This window comes from Salmo trutta, chromosome 33 (assembly GCF_901001165.1).
Source record: "Salmo trutta chromosome 33, fSalTru1.1, whole genome shotgun sequence".
NCBI classification, from domain to species: Eukaryota; Metazoa; Chordata; class Actinopteri; order Salmoniformes; family Salmonidae; genus Salmo; species Salmo trutta.
In genome coordinates, this window is record NC_042989.1 from 33,313,304 (window position 1) to 33,332,972 (window position 19,669).

The 19,669-nt window shown below is 42.0% G+C and overlaps 2 protein-coding genes and 3 non-coding genes across 6 annotated transcripts; all 5 read left to right on the top strand.

Moving 5' to 3' along the window:
- The first annotated feature begins 4,795 nt into the window (after positions 1-4,795).
- On the top strand, positions 4,796-9,488 carry rpl13a (ribosomal protein L13a). Of its 2 annotated transcripts, none has more exons than XM_029730684.1 (7): positions 4,796-4,881; positions 6,237-6,309; positions 6,517-6,582; positions 6,889-6,990; positions 8,544-8,629; positions 8,800-8,859; positions 9,231-9,488. In XM_029730684.1, the coding sequence occupies exons 1-7, from the start codon at positions 4,861-4,863 to the stop codon at positions 9,438-9,440; spliced, it is 618 nt and encodes a 205-aa protein (XP_029586544.1). In that variant the 5' UTR covers positions 4,796-4,860; the 3' UTR covers positions 9,441-9,488. The 2 variants fall into 2 exon arrangements, with proteins under 2 accessions (XP_029586544.1, XP_029586543.1); XM_029730683.1 differs by lacking the exon at positions 4,796-4,881 and adding an exon at positions 5,571-5,707 and having other exon boundaries at positions 6,188-6,309.
- LOC115173065 (small nucleolar RNA Z195/SNORD33/SNORD32 family) lies at positions 6,708-6,789 on the top strand. The gene has a single exon (XR_003871561.1). It is a non-coding gene; the product is annotated as a small nucleolar RNA Z195/SNORD33/SNORD32 family (small nucleolar RNA).
- Positions 7,195-7,266, top strand: LOC115173062 (small nucleolar RNA SNORD50). The gene has a single exon (XR_003871558.1). It is a non-coding gene; the product is annotated as a small nucleolar RNA SNORD50 (small nucleolar RNA).
- Positions 9,030-9,111, top strand: LOC115173064 (small nucleolar RNA Z195/SNORD33/SNORD32 family). The gene has a single exon (XR_003871560.1). It is a non-coding gene; the product is annotated as a small nucleolar RNA Z195/SNORD33/SNORD32 family (small nucleolar RNA).
- Positions 9,489-9,837: 349 nt separating the features above from the next.
- Positions 9,838-18,851, top strand: LOC115172870 (heterogeneous nuclear ribonucleoprotein R). The gene is made up of 11 exons (XM_029730685.1): positions 9,838-10,005; positions 13,023-13,180; positions 14,505-14,623; positions 14,727-14,834; positions 14,950-15,063; positions 15,636-15,815; positions 16,016-16,151; positions 16,536-16,741; positions 16,930-17,079; positions 17,190-17,311; positions 17,455-18,851. Exons 2-11 carry the CDS (start codon positions 13,027-13,029, stop codon positions 18,062-18,064), a joined length of 1,899 nt encoding a protein of 632 aa, XP_029586545.1. The 5' UTR covers positions 9,838-10,005; positions 13,023-13,026; the 3' UTR covers positions 18,065-18,851.
- The last annotated feature ends 818 nt before the right edge of the window (positions 18,852-19,669 follow it).

Sequence of the window (19,669 nt, forward strand, 5' to 3'; positions counted from 1 at the left end):
AGGTAGGAGCAAGCCCATGTAATGCTTTGTAGGTTAGCAGTAAAACCTTGAAATCAGCCCTTGCCTTAACAGGAAGCCAGTGTAGGGAGGCTAGCACTGGAGTAATATGATCAAATTTTTTGGTTCTAGTCAGGATTCTAGCAGCCGTATTTAGCACTAACTGAAGTTTATTTAGTGCTTTATCCGGGTAGCCGGAAAGTAGAGCATTGCAGAAGTCCAACCTAGAAGTAACAAAGGCATGGATACATTTTTCTGCGTCATTTTTGGACAGAAAGTTTCTGATTTTTGCAATGTTACGTAGATGGAAAAAAGCTGTCCTTGAAACAGTCTTGATATGTTCTTCAAAAGAGAGATCAGGGTCCAGAGTAACGTCGAGGTCCTTCACAGTTTTATTTGAGACGACTGTACAACCATCCAGATTAATTGTCAGATTCAACAGAAGATCTCTTTGTTTCTTGGGACCTAGAACAAGCATCTCTGTTTTGTCCGAGTTTAAGAGTAGAAAGTTTGCAGCCATCCACTTCCTTATGTCTGAGACACAGGCTTCTAGCGAGGGCAATTTTGGGGCTTCACCATGTTTCATTGAAATGTACAGCTGTGTGTCATCCGCATAGCAGTGAAATTTAACATTATGTTTTCGAATGACATCCCCAAGAGGTAAAATATATAGTGAAAACAATAGTGGTCCTAAAACGGAACCTTGAGGAACACCAAAATTTACAGTTGATTTGTCAGAGGACAAACCATTCACAGAGACAAACTGATATCTTTCCGACAGATAATACCTAAACCAGGCCAGAACTTGTCCATGTAGACCAATTTGGGTTTCCAATCTCTCCAAAAGAATGTGGTGATCGATGGTATCAAAAGCAGCACTAAGATCTAGGAGCACGAGGACAGACGCAGAACCTCGGTCTGACGTCATTAAAAGGTCATTTACCACCTTCACAAGTGCAGTCTCAGTGCTATGATGGGGTCTAAAACCAGACTGAAGCGTTTCGTGTACATTGTTTGTCTTCAGGAAGGCAGTGAGTTGCTGCGCAACAGCTTTTTCTAAAATTTTTGAGAGGAATGGAAGATTCGATATAGGCCGATAGTTTTTTATAATTTCTGTGTCAAGATTTGCCTTTTTCAAGAGAGGCTTTATTACTGCCACTTTTAGTGAGTTTGGTACACATCCGGTGGATAGAGAGCTGTTTATTATGTTCAACATAGGAGGGCCAAGCATAGAAAGCAGCTCTTTCAGTAGTTTAGTTGGAATAGGGTCCAGTATGCAGCTTGAAGGTTTAGAGGCCATGATTATTTTCATCATTGTGTCAAGAGATATAGTACTAAAACACTTTAGTGTCTCCCTTGATCCTAGGTCCTGGCAGGGTTGTGCAGACTCAGGACAACGGAGCTTTGGAGGAATACGCAGATTTAAAGAGGAGTCCGTAATTTGCTTTCTAATGATCATGATCTTTTCCTCAAAGAAGTTCATGAATTCATCACTGCTGAAGTGAGAGCCATCCTCTCTTGGGGAATGCTGCTTTTTAGTTAAATTTGCGACTGTATCAAAAAGAAATTTCGGATTGTTCTTATTTTCCTCAATTAAGTTGGAAAAATAGGATGATCGAGCAGCAGTGAGGGCTCTTCGATACTGCACGGTACTGTCTTTCCAAGCTAGTCGGAAGACTTCCAGTTTGGTGTGGCGCCATTTCCGTTCCAACTTTCTGGAAGCTTGCTTCAGAGCTCGTGTATTTTCTGTATACCAGGGAGCTAGTTTCTTATGACAAATGTTTTTAGTTTTTAGGGGTGCAACTGCATCTAGGGTATTGCGCAAGGTTAAACTGAGTTCCTCGGTTAGGTGGTTAACTGATTTTTGTCCTCTGACGTCCTTGGGTAGGCAGAGGGAGTCTGGAAGGGCATCAAGGAATCTTTGGGTTGTCTGAGAATTTATAGCACGACTTTTAATGCTTCTTGGTTGGGGTCTGAGCAGATTATCTGTTGCGATTGTGAACGTAATAAAATGGTGGTCCGATAGTACAGGATTATGAGGAAAAACATTAAGATCCACAACATTTATTCCACGGGACAAAACTAGGTCCAGAGTATGACTGTGGCAGTGAGTAGGTCCAGAGACATGTTGGACAAAACCCACTGAGTCGATGATGGCTCCGAAAGCCTTTTGGAGTGGGTCTGTGGACTTTTCCATGTGAATATTAAAGTCACCAAAAATTAGAATATTATCTGCGATGACTACAAGGTCCGATAGAAATTCAGGGAACTCAGTGAGGAACGCTGCATATGGCCCAGGAGGCCTGTAAACAGTAGCTATAAAAAGTGATTGAGTAGGCTGCATAGATTTCATGACTAGAAGCTCAAAAGACGAAAACGTCGTTGTTGTTTTTTTGGGGGGTAAATTTACATTTGCTATCATAAATGTTAGCAACACCTCCGCCTTTGCGGGATGCGCGGGGGATATGGTCACTAGTGTAACCAGGGGGTGAGGCCACATTTAACACAGTAAATTCATCAGGCTTAAGCCATGTTTCAGTCAGGCCAATCACATCAAGATTATGATCAGTGATTAGTTCATTGACTATAACTGCCTTTGAAGTGAGGGATCTAACATTAAGTAGTCCTATTTTGAGATGTGAGGTATCACAGTCTCTTTCAATAATGGCAGGGATGGAGGAGGTCTTTATACTAGTGAGATTGCTAAAGCGAACACCGCCATCTTTAATTTTGCCCAACCTAGGTCGAGGCACAGACACGGTCTCAATGGGGATAGCTGAGCTGACTACACTGACTGTGCTAGTGGCAGACTCCACTAAGCTGGCAGGCTGGCTAACAGCGTGCTGCCTGGCCTGCACCCTATTTCATTGTGGAGCTAGAGGAGTTAGAGCCCTGTCTATGTTCGTAGATAAGATGAGAGCACCCCTCCAGCTAGGGTGGAGTCCGTCACTCCTCAACAGGCCAGGCTTGGTCCTGTTTGTGGGTGAGTCCCAGAAAGAAGGTCAATTATCTACAAATTCTATCTTTTGGGAGGGGCAGAAAACAGTTTTCAACCAGCGATTGAGTTGTGAGACTGCTGTAGAGCTCATCACACCCCCTAATTGGGAGGGGGCCAGAGACAATTAATCGATGCCGACACATCTTTCTAGCTGATTTACACGCTGAAGCTATGTTGCGCTTGGTGACCTCTGACTGTTTCATCCTAACATCGTTGGTGCCGACGTGGATAACAATATCTCTACACTCATCAGTTTTAGCTTTAGCCAGCACCGTCTTTAGATTAGCCTTAACGTCGGTAGCCCTGCCCCCTGGTAAACAGTGTATGATCGCTGGATGATTCGTTTTTAGTCTAATACTGCGGGTAATGGCGTCGCCAATGACAAGGGTTTTCAATTTGTCAGCGCTAATGGTGAGAGGCTTCGGCGTCTCAGACCCCACAATGGGAGGAGCAGAGACCAGAGAAGTTTCGGCCTCCGACTCCGACTCGCTTAATGGGGAGAACCGGTTGAAAGTTTCTGTCGGCTGAATAAGCGACACCGGTTGAGCATTCCTACAGCGTTTCCCTCCAGAAGCCATGAGAAAGTTGTCCGGCTGCGGGGACCGTGCGAGGGGGTTTATACTAACGTTACTATCTGTACTTACTGGTGGCACAGACGCTGTTTCATCCTTTCCTACACTGAAATTACCCTTGCCTAACGATTGCGTCTGAAGCTGGGCTTGCAGCACAGCTATCCTCGCCGTAAGGCGATCGTTCTCCTGTATATTATAAGTACAACGACTGCAATTAGAATTTTGAAGTCCTGACGAACCATGTCCAGATAAAACCTCCGGGGTGAAAAAGTTGAGTGACGGAAAAACTAAAAATATACGGTAATGAAAAAGTAAAAACCGTGAAGTAGTCAGGTAGCAAAGTAAGATCGACAACAAAACGCACAGCAGCACGTAAACAAGTTTGCAAGTTGTGACCGGGATGCTTGTTGTGGAGTATTATACATATTAGACGTGTCTATTTCTGATATTTACATGCATCTAACCCATTGACTGTATGGATTTATTTAACTAGGCAAGTCAGTAAAAAAAAAAAAAACGAATTAACAATGGTGGCCTACCAAAAAGCCTCCTGGGGAGATGGGGGCTGAGATTAAAAATAAATTAAATAAAAATATGGGACAAAACACATCAAGACGAGAGACAACACTACATAAAGAGAGACCTAAGACATAGCATGGCAGCAACACAGCATGGGAATAACATGGTAGCAGCACAAAACAGGGTACAAACATTATTGGGCACAGACAGCAAGAAGGTAAAGACAACAATACATCAAGCAAAGCAGCCACAACAGTCTGTTAGTGTCCAATGGACCCAGATAAAGAGGGACCATTGCATGTGTAACTGTGTAGGTTCCGTCCCTCTCTTTGCCCCAACCCTCGAACCAGGGACCCTTGCACACATCAACAACTGACACCCACGAAGCATCGTTACCCATTGCGCCACAAAAGCCGCGGCCCTTGCAACGCAATGGGAAACCCTACTTCAAGTCTCAGAGCGAGTGACGTCACTGATTGAAACGCTATTAGGGCGCACCACCGCTAACTGCGCTAATAACAAGGGCCGCGGCTTTGGTGGCGCGATGGGTAACGATTTCATCGGTTACACATGTCTAGGGAGAGCAATGATTTCTTTAATCCTCACGCTGTCCAGAGGGTGGCAATTAGCACATTGTACACTGCGTATAAAGCCCTGTATAAATCCCGTAAAGAAGAATGAACACACTCGTCATTTCCTCTAAAACTTTAGCTCCGCCTAGAAACCCCTGTCTTTTACAGCGGGACAACCCGTCTGTCTTTCTTTTCGCACATCATGGCGGACCGGTTCAATAAGGTGTGTAAGCGCTCAAGAACCAACATATCTATATTTGTAAATAATACGTCCATATAGATTCATTTTATTCCGGTTAAATATCTCTGTGCATTGTAAATGAAGACTAGTGGAGATCATGTCGTAGCATTTGTCGTATTATTTGACACATCCAGGATGTCATATGTTGGTTAACGCAACTTAGCCGCGTTGCGTTCTTATAGCTATTTAGCTAACTCAGACTAGGCTGGATAGTTAGCTACAAAAACCCTTCAGAATAAATCCCTGGTTCGTTGGCATTTTTGGCGAAGTGTTAAGGTCAAATGCGTCTAGTTTTGAAGATTTCTTAACACTGAATTTACTATTTAACGTTATAACGTTAGTTGGGTAAGCCACGGGCCACGTTGACGCGAGTTAATGTTTAGACCCAGTTAAAATGAAATCCCCCCCGAAACCACTCATTCCTATAATTTTAAAGGGTTACTTAACACTAACTATTTTTTTTGTGAATGTTTAATTTTATCGTGATAAGGTTGGTAGCAACATGTGGATATCTGTTGCAGCTCAAATCGACTAACCCCACAATGCAATGCTCTCTATGGGCTAGCTAGCAAACGTAGCAACACACTAATACCCAAGTCATTATCAGCGTGTTGTGGAGTAGTTAGCTGTAAAATAGCTCAAACTGCACTGTCAATTTAGGATTCTACAATCTCACGATTTTCAGCATGAAGATTGATGTGCCTCAGAGTGGATTCTGGCATTCGCAATGGCGCAATGCAACCGGAACTGAAAATGCAAACCAATGGGAGAAATGTTTTAAACCCCCTATTGAATTAGACATTTTGAGGTAGGAATGCAACAAAAAATATGAATAATGGCTCCTTCGAGAGTATAACCTCCTTCCTGCCTTATGACATCGGCCAATATTGATATCTGACATGTATGATGGACGTTTTAGATCTAATAGTCGTTTTCCTATTAACAGTTTAGTGAGTAGCTTCATCTCGATGCTACATCATACGAGCCTAATTTCTCCCTGCTTGAATGGCTGTAGCTCAGATTCACGTGAACATGAAATTTGCCATGGAATCGCTGGAACGCTGCACAGAGATGCACAAAAACAATACCCATTTTGAATGTTATATCTTTACTTGAAGGCACTGGATGCTTTTGTTAGCCAGATTTGGCCATGTTGGCCCTAAACCGTAGCTATAATGTATTTATCCAAGTTAATTTGTTTTGCTTGTCAGTTTAACGACCATGAGAATACTGCACATGCACTACGATCTGAGACTTAGGCAACTTTGTTGAATCATTTGAACCACAGGTGGTGTGCAGCTATTCTCAATTACTTGATGTGCGTCTTACCCTGCCAGGTTCTGCTGCTTGATGGCAGGGGCCATCTACTTGGTCGTCTCGCTGCCATTGTGGCGAAGCAAGTTCTGCTTGGTGAGTCATGTTGCGATAAATTAACACCCATCTTGTGACTTTGATCAATATTCAATCCAAGAATTTCATGTCACTTGATGTGTAATTGCACCTTGATTTGGTCCTAGTTATGTTTGACTAGCTTGCTACAACTGTCAGTGATGCTTTTAACCTACATTGCTTAACTACAATGATAACTCATGTAAGTCATGATTTCTCCCGTTTCAGGCCACAAGGTGGTAGTTGTGAGATGTGAGGGTATCAACATCTCTGGAAACTTCTACCGTAACAAATGTAAGTTATTGACACTGTATATATTCAGGTTAACCCCTTTGGTGTAATTGTAATGTGTTGTGTGATTCTGATGTCCTACCTTTGATTCATAGTAACTATTTTGAGCCAAATCTTAAGATTTGCTTGTTGTCAGTGATGTTTACCACAGTAAATATTCGAGTTTAACGACCATGAGAATACTTTACATGCACTACCATCTGAGACATAAAGCAATATGGTATGACCAGAGTTGTGAAATTGGGGCTGTTGTGTAACGGTTTAGACACTGGCATAGCTTGAATGTATTGCGCCTATCTTTATGAATAGTGAAGTACCTGGCTTTCCTGCGTAAGAGGATGAACACCAACCCCTCACGTGGACCATATCACTTCAGAGCGCCCAGCAGAATTTTCTGGAGGACCGTAAGGGGTAAGATCACAGCCCCTTCTTTAAACTGGGATTTTTTTCTAGCTCAAATTTTGGGTGTTTTTCAGCTGCCTGTCTTATTAGTCCAGGGGCTTCCTTGGACCTGACCTTTATGGACATTGATTTAAATGGTCCCTATGGGGTGATTCAGTGGCATGAAGTATGCACATTCTGAACTCCCACCTTGCACAACATATGGTTCCTACTTGACTGTGATGAACACTTATCCCGAAGCTGATCATTTTGATGAGACAAACTTTCGGATCTGATTGCTGAGTTTAGTCAGGGCCACAATGTTGTGCCGGTGTTTGTTAACTTCTTATGGCTCAAATCCCGTTAACGGGATCGATTTGACCAACATCCGGTGAAATGACAGAGCTCCAAATGCAAAAAAAAAATATAAAAAATATTTAACTTTCATACAAGTGCAATACACCAAATTAAAGCTGAATTTCTTGTTATTCTAGCCACCGTGTCAGATTTCAAAAAGGCTTTACGGCGAAAGCAAACCATGCGATAATCTGAGGACAGCGCCCAGCATACCAACACATGAAAATCAGATTTCAACCCGCCAGGCGCGACACACAAGTCAGAAATAACGATTTAATTCATGCCTTAACTTTGAAGAACTTCTTCTGTTGGCACTCCAATATGTCCCATAAACATCACAAATGGTCCTTTTGTTCGATTAATTCCGTCGTTATATCGCCAATGTCCATTTATTTGGCGCGTTTGATTAAAATAAAAAAACACCGGTTCCAACTCACGCAACATGACTACAAAATATCTTAAGTTACCTGTAATCTTGATCCAAACATTTCAAACAACTTTCCTAATACAACTTTAGGTATTTTTTTAAAGTAAATAATCAATCAAATTTAAGGCGGGATAAACTGTTCAATACCGGAGGAAAACAAAGAGCGTGTTCTAGGTCGCGCTAATCAAAACATTAGAGCTCTAGGCTGGACCCTCGTTCTGAAAAGCCGTACTTCATTTCTCTAAAGAAAAACAACCAATTTCTAAAGACTTTTGACATCTAGTGGAAGCTATAGGAACTGCAAGCATATTTCTATTAACGGGCTTACCATAGATAACCAATGGAAAACAGATTGACCTCAAATTTTTTCCCCTGGATGGATTGTGCTCGGGGTTTCGCCTGCCAAATCAGTTCTGTTATACTCAGAAATTATTCAAACAGTTGTAGAAACTTTAGTTTTCTATCAAAATCTACCAATTATATGCATATCCTAGCTTCTGGGCCTGAGTAGCAGGCAGTTTACTTTGGGCACACTTCATTCGGATGTGAAAATAGCGCCCCCAAGCCATAAGAAGTTAACAGTTAGAGGGAAGTTTCTGCACATTTGGCATTTATACCTATTTCATATTTACAATTTTAAAATTGGCATGGAACCTGTGTGTGACACTGTCTCCATAAGTATAGATATATTTTTTTCCCTTGGCTTCCCTTGTGCTACAGAGTATTGCCTATCCTATGTGGGTTGACCTAATTGCCTAGTAAGATCCGAACTTTATTGATCCCCCTTGGAACCCAACAGGCATGCTGCCTCACAAAACCAAGAGGGGACAGGCTGCACTGGAGAGGCTGAAGGTGTTCGATGGTGTCCCACCTCCTTATGACAAGGTGAGTGTTTCAATCATCCAGCATAACTCTGATCTTGTGCTGTTGGTGATGCTACTTTTTAATACTTACATTGTTTGAGTATTGACTTTGAGAATATGAGAAGTGAATGTCTTACCCCTTTTAATGAACTTGCTGTTGCTTTTGGAGCTGACATTTATTTTGTTCCACAGAGGAAGCGCATGGTCGTACCTGCTGCCCTTAAGATTGTCCGTCTGAAGCCCACTCGCAAGGTAAGCCTAAAATCAGTTTAGCAAATAACAGCACTGAATTGATCAACTCTTCATTGACTAGTAGGTAGATGTCAAAAGTTGCAGGCAACACTGTAGTTTAGCTAATGTTTAGCCACATTCTTGCTAGCCAGACATTGGCCGAAATGTATTTAGCCAGGTACCCATCTATTCTTGTCAGTGATGTTTACATCGGTAAATATTCGAGTTTAACGACCATGAGAATACTTTACATGCACTACCATCTGAGACAACAGCCAAATAATAATTATAACCCTAAATAGTGGAAACTATTCTTATGACCTTTATATGGGTTGTTGGGCTAATGATTTGTTTGACATTTTTTCTACTTTGTGTGAACCTGCCTTCCCCAGTTCGCCCTCCTCGGGCGTCTGGCCCACGAGGTCGGCTGGAAGTACCAGGCCATCACAGCCACCTTGGAGGAGAAGAGGAAGGAGAAGGCCAAGATCCGGTACGCCAAGAAAAAGACAGTGACCAAGCTGTCAAAGCTGGCAGAGAAGAACGTGGAGAGCACGATTTCAAAGTACACTGCTGTCCTGAAACAATATGGTGTCCTTGTCTGAGCTGGTTCGTGGTGGCCAATAAAGATAAATAAATGTTTATAGAAAGTTTGACTCGCTTGATTCATTTTTTTGGTGTGTTTGAGTTGCATGAAGTTGAGAAGGAAATGTAATGAATCTTGAGATGCAGTCCTACTGCTAGAGATGAACAGTATTACTTCAAATCAAAGTTAGAACACAATGGAAGCACGCCTAGACAAAATGCTGTTTTATTTACAATTGGAGCAATATCCAGGTTGTACATTTTTCAAAACGGACACATTTTGCGTGTAACAAGTGATTATTAATCAGTGCTAAATGCGTTAATAATGTAACATATTTCTATGGCGTTAGTCCTTGTTCAACGCCTTGTGAAATGCTGTCGGAAACCCCGTGGATCAAATGCGTGCGCGCGGCTGGCAGGGTCGGGTTGACCGCGAGAAAGGGGCGTGAACGAGCGCCAGTACGGTCATTCTCCGATGTGCAAACCCAAATAAACAAGAATCACATTTTTCGGAACACTTTTGTTCACATTTGGCATACTGTGACAATTTTAACTTTTTTTTTTAATACTGGGATTTGTGGAGCGGTAAGTGCTTCCAGGTTTTGTTGTTCTTGATCGGGAAGGATTAGCAAAATGGGCTGTTGAAATTGCGATACTGTAGCAACTAGCTAGAGCGATTAGGCCCCGGTGTTGGACACTAGTTAATCATGGGGGGAAAACACTTGAAATCAAATGGAATTGAATCCCTGCCTTTTGATCTCATTTTTAATTGCGTGTGTACTGGTATTAATGTAAGCGAATTGCCAATTATGCTCAGTCGAGGGGGGCGGGTCTGCTTGGCTTTGTGTACTACAGACGAGCCCACGTCTCAGACATACCAGCCAGACATGCATCGTGCAACCCAGCTAGTAGTAACGTTAGCCAGATGTACCTCCCACATGCAAAATATATTTCAAACGACTAGCTTTGCTACTTGTCGCACTTTTCAGTTAAAAGCAACGTTACTGTAATATCGTGCTTGAATTTCATAGATGAATTGCTAACCATCTCGGTTAGCAATCTAGCACGTGAATGGTGTATTACCTCATACTTGTAATATAGCGCGCGAAAAAAGTATCCAGGTGGCTGTCTGGTCGACACTGGCACTCATTTGTGTGTGTGTGTGGTTTTACAGTATGCAACCGTTATTGACAAATCAATACAAAGGTACATGTGGGACACAAGTGTGTGTGTGTGTGTGTGTGTATATAAAGAGTATACAATGGACAGTTGGGCTAGGGGGTAAAATAACATCACATTACACTGGCACTTAACTCCTGCTTGGTTTGCTCCAATGATGTGTAAAGTCTGTATTGCGGATGCAATATAATAGCCAATGAGAGACTTTGAAGCCACCGGTTGCCATATTGGTACTTCTCAGCAGCAGACCTCCACAGGAATGAATTGAATTCTACAGTATTTTAGTAAGACGTTACAAGGACAAAATTACATGTATTTAAGTATTTGGTTATCTCTTAAGGATCAATTTTCACCTACAATTACATACCCAAATCTAACTGCCTGTAACTCAGGCCCTGAAGCAAGGATATGCATATTCTTGGTACCATTTGAAAGGAAACACATTTGAGGTTTGTGGAAATGTGAAAGGAATATAGGAGAATATAACACAATAGATCTGGTAAAATATAATGCAAAGAAAAAAACAACCTTTTATTTATTTTTTGGTACCATCTTTGAAACGCAAGAGAAAAGCCATGTGTTATTCCAGCACAGCTGCAATTTTGATTTTGGCCACTAGCTGGCAGCAGTGTATGTGTAAAGTTTTAGACTGATCCAATAAACCATCGCATATCTGCTCCAAATTTTGTTTCAAGACTGCCCAAATGTGCCTAATTTGTTTATTAATAACTTCCATGTTCAAAACTGTGCACTCTCAAACAATAGCATGGTATTCTTTCACTTTTATGGCTACTGTAAATTGGACAGTGCAGTTAGATAAACAAGAATTTAAGCTTTCTGCCAATATCAGATATGTCTGTCCTGGGAAATGTTCTTGTTACTACAGCCTCATGCTAATCGCATTAGCCTACGTTAGCTCAACTGTCCCGTGGACTGGACACCGATCCCGAAGAAGTTTTACAGACATGCTCCGGGAACTTTGGCGACTAAGTATTTTTTAATCCACCCGCTTTGGTCTGGATGTGTCAATGTGTAGTTCATGCGTGCATAATCTATGAGCAGAATTACTGTTTTACCTCAATAGCGGAGGTGTATAAAGATGGTGTTTCTCATATACTTACCACAAATTCCTCGTTTTGCTAAATTAGCAGTATTGTACATAGCTCTCTCTGTTGTGCTCTTATTTGTATGGCCATTTGGAAAAAGTAAAACGTAGATTGTGCTGATTTATTGGTACATTGAACCATATTGTGCGCAGTAGTTTAAAAACTCACTATATAGTGCTAAGACAATGGGCTTGTTTGACTGACTGATCTACAAAGAACCTTGAACCATAAATAACTACTCATTATTATTTGTAGGTCAGTCAATCACAATTTGCCCATGATACATTACAGTTTTGATCTTCTCGAACAAGGCCAATGACATCATATCTGAATTCTGCCATCTTTATGCATGTTCCCCATTAGCCACAAAATCTCTGCACCATTTCCCTACATTTCCCCCCACGTGTGCCAGCCCCCTAGCAATTCGAGTTCTAGCCAATGAGCTTCAGCCCCTCGCCATTTGAGTAACATCTAGCTAGATGCACATACAGCAGAGCGAGAGAGAGAGAGAGCAATGACATGGTGCACATATTTCAGTGCACATATGTGATGTAGTACACAACTTTGGGGACCACTTTTGGCTCGTGAGTGCTACTTTCAGAACTACTGACTAAAAGTAACCTACATTAAATCTATTTTTTAATTTGATATTTTTACTTTTTTTGTTTAGTTCACATAATATAATAAAAAAATATGTGTTAAGGTGTCTGTAATAGAATATACTTTGCAAAAATGCCTGTAGACATTAATAAATATCTTTATAGCTTCCAAAATCTATTATTTAAAAATAATATTTTTTTATCATGGAGGAGTATGAATAATGGCTGCTTGGTGGCTTCAATACAGTGCCCCCTGTCAGACATCAGTGGTTGGCTCTATAACAATACTCTGTAGATAGATAGCGAGCTAGCTAGCTAACTTACCAAGCTGAACTTTCCGTATTTCTATTATTCACATTTAAAAATGTATCCACTGAGTTTCTGTCGACATAGGCTTGATAATTCTTTCCCTGCTGTGGAGGTTTATTGGACTCTTGCATGATGATGACATTAGCTAGCTAGCTAATGGTGGGTCAGGTGGCAATGGAAAATAAATAAGCCTATTACATCACAGTTGCATTTTACCCAATACCTAACATGTTCATATCCATAATTGGGCAGTAAATAGTATTCTGCTCATTGTAGAGTAGCTAGTATTGTATTATTATGTCTTACATATTGTTTGTGAATGCGCAGCATAGGTGATGTATAGGCCTGCTTCTTCATGTGGTGTCTAGTCCCCTGGTATCTCTTTTGATTCACATCATTTGACCCAAAGGAGAATGGCAGCTGAAGTGAATGGCAGTTCAGCTCCAGTTAAGGAGGAAGACGAACCAATGGACATAACTGTAACACACACAGAGAACTACCAGACACTCATAGATGCAGGCCTTCCACAGAAAGTGGCGGAGAGCCTGGATAATATATTTCAGACTGGTAAGTGCAAAAGGGCGGGGGTTGTTCACACTACTTCTTGATTGCATTGCATGATATTTCTTAAGACATCATAATGTATATTTCTGCAAGCTCAAGAAGACCACCAACCAAAGGATTCCACCGTGGTCGGTGGTATGATGTAAGTCACGTTGAGTGAAGGAGTCAGTGAGCGTTGAGCTCATAGCTGTGCAATGGTGACTTACAGAGAGAGCCCTCTCCCCCGGGCGTCATCATCATGTTTCAGTGACTCTCACCAGGAATGTATGACTTAGTTGTGACCCTATAAATAGAACGGAGTGGCTGCTGATCCGACTTTTCCTGAACCTTTCTTCCCGACAACTAAAGGTCAGAGAGGGCCTGCGCATGTACAGCATTCTCTATGTAGATTTTTTTATGTTACCGCTGCCCCTTTCTCTCCCCGTCGATGATCGGACATCTTTGCCTGGTGTAGTCTACAGACTTTGACATGTTGTACAATAGACATGATCAACTTATTGTACAGCAAACATTTTTGTCTGTTGTAACAGTAGGCTATTGCAAACATAAGCACAACACAAAATGGCAGTCTAAGTAACGATTTGATGTTCTTTTGTCAAGAGGCTGTACATGCAGCAATTTAGACAGCATATCAAACATGAGCAAGACACAGACACGCAGTCTAAATAGCGATTTAATGTTATTTTGTTCACCGTCACTGCAAACATTTGCAAAGCAGGGGGCAGACAAGCAGTCAAAGTAGCAGTGTTCTTTTTTTAGCTTCTCAGGCTACAGTATGGAAGCATAACTATAAAGATGACATTATTAGAGATGTACACGTGTGACTAAAACGCAGATTCTTTTGCCCCAATGCATTGTGTAAACTGCGCCCCTGCTTGTGCTACGGCATTATCCTTAGTTTCAACAGACAGAGAAGGTTGTAGCCTACACCCTAAATTAGCCAACTTTCTTTTTTTGGGGGGAATGTTCATTCAAATAGCTGCATGTTCATAAATATGAGGCAGAGACGAAGCCTACATGATCATGTAGATCAAATTGTTTGAGGGTTCAGAAGAGGGTGGGTAAAGAGAGAAATGTGAAGGGGGAGGTTGAGCAGCAGCTATGTTAAAAAAAATGTGTCTGTAAAATAATACACGCGAAAGAACGTAAATTGGATCTTCAGCTCTCGGGGCAAAAAAAACAAGGGGGCGGGGTGGTTACCTATGGATCCGCAGACTCGGCCTAAATAAAATGTTTTCTCTCTCTCTCTCTCTCTCTCTCTCTGTCTCTGTCTCACTCTGTCTCTGTCTCTCTCTGTGTGTTGTGTGGTTGTGTGTGTGCATCCCAGGACTGGTGGCTTACGCTGACCTGGACGAGAGAGCCATCGACGCCCTGAGGGAGTTCAATGAGGAGGGAGCCCTGTCAGTGTTACAGCAGTTCAGGGAGAGTGACCTGTCACATGTGCAGGTGAGTGGTCCTGTCCACATCGTCCCTCAAGAGTAGTCATACAAAGACGCAACAAGGTATAAAAGTGATTTACACTAAACGCTATTGGTCCTCTCTCTCTCAGAACAAAAGTGCATTTCTCTGTGGTGTGATGAAGACATACAGACAGCGAGAAAAGCAAGGAAGTAAAGTTCAAGAATCCACAAAGGGTCCTGATGAGACTAAGATAAAGGTGAACAAATTGTTTCTTCTTTTCCCATTAAGTGCCATAAGCTTATGTTTTAACAATGATGGACATATGGACTAAAGGTCTCTGAGTGAATGTATCTGTCTTTGATACTGTCTAGGCTCTTCTGGAAAGAACAGGTTACACTTTGGACGTCACCACAGGACAGAGGAAGTATGGGGGGCCTCCACCTGACGAGGTGTACTCAGGGGCCCAGCCTGGAATCGGAACAGAGGCAAGAAGCACAACCTATTTTCTATTGCCTGTCAGTCTTCTCATGCAGGCTATTGGCTGTTAAGGAGGTGTCCTCCTCTCAATTTTGGGCTGTTGAAAAAAATATTCGCAACCTTATGGAAACGAATGCAATTTTATTACGGTTCAACATTTTTAAGGTGCAATAAGTCAGATTTTTTTTAAAATCTGTTATATGTAAGTAATTAATGGTTAGTTAATGCCACAATGCAGTTAGAAACTTGCTAGCAAACATTGGTGCTATTGGAACAAAATAAATACCGCACTTTGAACCACAACATTTTTAGTATAGGTAGACAACGGAAGGAAAGTCAACTTTAAAACTTGATGTAGTTTTATTGGGATTTGCAGCTGTTGTTGGTAAGTAATGAATCTACAAGCTTCTGAAACATCTTACTCAGCCTTTAAAGTTATAATATTATCTAATATGCCTTTTCACAAATCGACCTCTAAAGTTTCTAGAGTGCTCCATCTTGTCCAAGTCAAAAATGCATTGAATACAATCAAAGCTACACAGTATGCTTGTAATTTGCCAATTTGATCTTATCAATGCAGGTATTTGTTGGCAAGATCCCCAGAGACTTGTATGAGGATGAGCTGGTGCCTCTGTTTGAGAAAGCCGGGCCCATTTGGGACCTGCGTCTAATGATGGACCCCCTCCTTTCGGGTCAGAACAGAGGATATGCCTTCATCACCTTCTGCAATAAAGATGCTGCCCTAGAGGCCGTCAAGCTTGTAAGATTTCCCCTTTTAATCGCCACAAGTAAAGAGCATGACTTGGTCATTTATGGTGTTTGCTTTGCTAGCCATGAACGTTGTAGACAGGTTGGTCACTGTGTATCATCATGCCAGAGTTATCTGGGAAGTGTAACTGCATGACTTATCTGTGTGGGGGTCAATTTTGAGAACACTTTTTGTTTATATTTTTGTTCTAGTGTGATAATTATGAAATCCGGTCGGGCAAATACCTGGGTGTCTGCATCTCTGTCGCAAACAATCGTCTGTTTGTTGGGTCAATTCCAAAGAACAAGACAAGAGAAAGCATATTGGAAGATTTCAGCAAAGTCACAGGTTAGAGAAAATCAGTACCATTGTTATGTCATCTTTTTTGGTGCCTCAATCTAAATAAGGTTTTATATTTGAAACATCGGCTGACAAGTACAAGGAAATTGGAGATTCTTACATACTTTCATAGAGATTTTCTGATTCATGCTTGAATACCTGGGTACCCCACCTAGATATAAAGATCTGCCATTCTTTCCCTATCTTCATACCGTATATTAGTTGGTGCAGCCCTGTGTGTTCTGACATTCATCCCAAATGATTTCATGAATCTATTCTTACCGGTGACCTCATGTCCTAGTCAATCATATTACACTCATATTATATAATCAGTGTAATGGAGGCTTTTCCTGTGATTCTTTTTGACCATGCACATATGTGTGCCTCCACCAGAGGGCCTTGTGGAGGTGATACTCTACCACCAGCCAGATGATAAAAAGAAGAACCGTGGCTTCTGCTTCTTAGAATACGAGGACCACAAAACTGCAGCCCAGGCCCGTCGCCGCCTCATGAGTGGCAAGGTGAAGGTGTGGGGGAACCCTGTTACTGTTGAGTGGGCAGATCCAGTAGACGAACCGGACCCAGAGATTATGGCAAAGGTAAGGTCCTGAAGATCCCCCCCCTCCATCAAGCTAGTGTCTGACTACAGACAAGGATGTTAAATCACAGATACTAGGGAGTAGAGGAAATACCCAGATATCTTTCATGTAGAAACATTACACTGAGAGAACTGGCCGTCCTATGCCAGAGAACAACTTCTAAACTCTCTGTGTTGGTCTTCCACCAGGTAAAGGTGCTGTTTGTGAGGAACCTGGCTACACCAGTCACAGAGGAGCTCCTAGAGAAAACCTTCTCCCAGTTTGGGAAGTTGGAGCGGGTCAAGAAGCTGAAGGACTATGCCTTTGTACACTTTGAGGACAGAGATGCTGCCGTGAAGGTGAGTACTGGCATCTTCTACACCTCCTTGGAGTATGCATGCTATGTGTTTGCCTTGTGCTTGTAGAGAATCTCTGGGAAATTCACTTGGGGAAACCCATCACTGTTTAGGCAATGCAGCAAATGAATGGCAAAGAATTGGAAGGCGAGGAGATAGAGATTGTTCTGGCAAAGCCTCCGGACAGGAAGAGGAAAGAGCGGCAGGCCCAGAGACAGCCAACTAGGACCACAGGGTGAGTAGAGGTTGACCGCACCTAGCCACGCCCAGTCCGCTGGGAGTGGCTGGTATGACTGTATTATGATATTTTTTTCCTGTTCTATATATATGCCATTTATCTTATTTCCTATGTCCCTGTTTGCTTTGTTGTTGTCACAGATATGATGATTACTACTATTATCCTGCTCCACGCATGCCGCCTCCCATGCGAGGCAGAGGCCGAGGTGGGAGAGGTGGCTATGCCTACCCTCCAGACTACTACGGTTACGAGGACTACTACGATGATTACTACGGTGGTGGTTACGACTACCATGACTACCGAGGTGGCTACGATGACCCTTACTATGGGGGATACGATGATGTCTACGTGCCGAGAGGAAGGGGGGGCAGGGTGAGTCGAGGTGCCCCCCCTCCCCCTAGAGGCCGAGGAGCACCACCCCCTCGTGGCAGAGGTGGCTACGTCCAAAGGGGGGCTCCTATGGGTGTACCGAGGGGAAGCCGTGGGAGCCGGGGAGGCCCGCCCCAGCAGAGGGGCCGCGGCATCAGAGGGGCCAGGGGAAACCGCGGGGACAACTTGGGCGGGAAGAGGAAGGCTGACGGTTACAACCAACCGGACTCCAAGCGCCGGCAGACCAACAACCAGAACTGGGGCTCCCAACCCATTGCCCAGCAACCCCTGCAACAAGGTGGCGACTACTCTGGTAACTATGGTTACAATAATGACAACCAGGAGTTTTACCAAGATTCTTATGGGCACCAATGGAAGTAGACAAAACATGAACGGATTGGGCTTTGACAGCAACCTTTGATTGGCTGTGTGTATATATCACCCTTCACATTCAAAAGAAATAGAAAAAAAATAAAAAATGAATCAAAATGCATAAATAACATTAGAAATATGGATTTGTTGCACTACAGTACCAATATGGAGCAAAATATGAATGTACATACATAAGCTTGCTTAATAATTTGTGCTAATCCTTTTTTGCTTTGCTTGTGGCTACTTGGGACATTTTTTACCATTATTTTATTCTTTTTAAAATTTAAGATTTTTTTGTTTAGCTTTTTTAAGCTGGCATTTACAGGAAAAATTGGACGATCATAAAAAAAAAGAAGAGAAAAATTCTTTGAGAAAGCATTTGCAATCATGAGAATCGTTCAGTGACTGGCCACCAACCCATTCCCAGACCCCTCTCCCCATTGGACATTTTCCCTCCCAGATTTCTGATAGGTAGGCATAGGACTTTGCTTGTACATAAAGGCTTTAAACTGAAAGCTTTATTTTCAGTTTTGTTGCAGAGGTGGGGAAAAAAGGAGAGGAAAATTGCACTTTTTCATGTACCGGAATAGTTACGTAAAAGTTGTATGTTAAGCATTCGTAGAAGTAGACAAACTGTGTTTTTCTAAACGTATTACTACAACTCTCTCAAATTTGCCCTTTTAGATAATGGGTCTGGCAAAACCTTAATCGCCAAGACAATTTGCTCTTTGATGTGTTTGTATTTATAAAAATGTTCTTGTTACATTTCAATAAAACTCAACCATACTTCATTCAATTATCAGCAATTTCAAATTCAGTTGTGTCAAGTCGTGTCATGATTAGACTAATTTTGACCTCCATGTTTGGCCTTGAATGTGAGTGATCTGAATTATTTTATGAAAGACACAAAGCAACTGCTTTTATTAAGATCATATAGTTATTTGACTGATGTTTTGCTATTCCAATTTGGGCATCTTTACACCAAATAGTGTAAAGTGACATCAAAACATTTACACCGAACAACTGGCAATTCACGCAAATGTGCTATTTCCTGGCCCCTCCATTTCCCGGCAATATAAATAGTACAGCATATTTTTCGGATAATTTTTTTATCCTTTTGATTTCTTATTTAGCTACTCTCCCATTTTATTACAACTTAACAGTTTTATTTTGTGTTTTGTTTGTTTAAGTTTCTCCTTTTATTCCGAATTACCCCAGGTGAAGACGCGAGAACGGCAGCGGTTGAGTGAGTGAGGAACACATCTATTCTCTGCTGTGTTCTTCCCCAAAGAAGGGTGAGCCTGGTTTACCTCTTCACCGCTAAACTGGCGCTACTCTCCTCTGCTGAGGGGCTCGGCCCACTTCACTTGTTTTGCTCAGTAAAATAATGCACCAGTTTTATTACATCAGCTAGTATCTGATGTTAAATCATGTTGAAAATGACTCAATTCGTTTTCTGGTAAACACCTCTAGTAAAACAAATTGTGGTAAGGTGAATGGGAAATTCTGCTTAATACTTAGAGGTTTATGCGTGAACACAGATAATGCAGTGGTGTGTTTACTGAGCAGAACATAGAAAATAGCTCTCTCCTCGTATGAGGACTACAGTCACAA

Bases quoted from the DNA above. Each gene is read 5' to 3' on its own strand.
- rpl13a (XM_029730683.1), top strand. From the start codon at position 5,586: ATGAAGATTGATGTGCCTCAGAGTGGATTCTGGCATTCGCAATGGCGC. The intron at 6,310-6,516 runs GTGAGTCATGTT...CTCCCGTTTCAG, and splicing joins GGCGAAGCAAGTTCTGCTTG to GCCACAAGGTGGTAGTTGTG. The intron at 8,630-8,799 runs GTGAGTGTTTCA...TTTGTTCCACAG, and splicing joins TCCCACCTCCTTATGACAAG to AGGAAGCGCATGGTCGTACC.
- LOC115172870 (XM_029730685.1), top strand. From the start codon at position 13,027: ATGGCAGCTGAAGTGAATGGCAGTTCAGCTCCAGTTAAGGAGGAAGAC. The intron at 14,624-14,726 runs GTGAGTGGTCCT...TCTCTCTCTCAG, and splicing joins GTGACCTGTCACATGTGCAG to AACAAAAGTGCATTTCTCTG. The intron at 15,816-16,015 runs GTAAGATTTCCC...TTTTTGTTCTAG, and splicing joins CCCTAGAGGCCGTCAAGCTT to TGTGATAATTATGAAATCCG.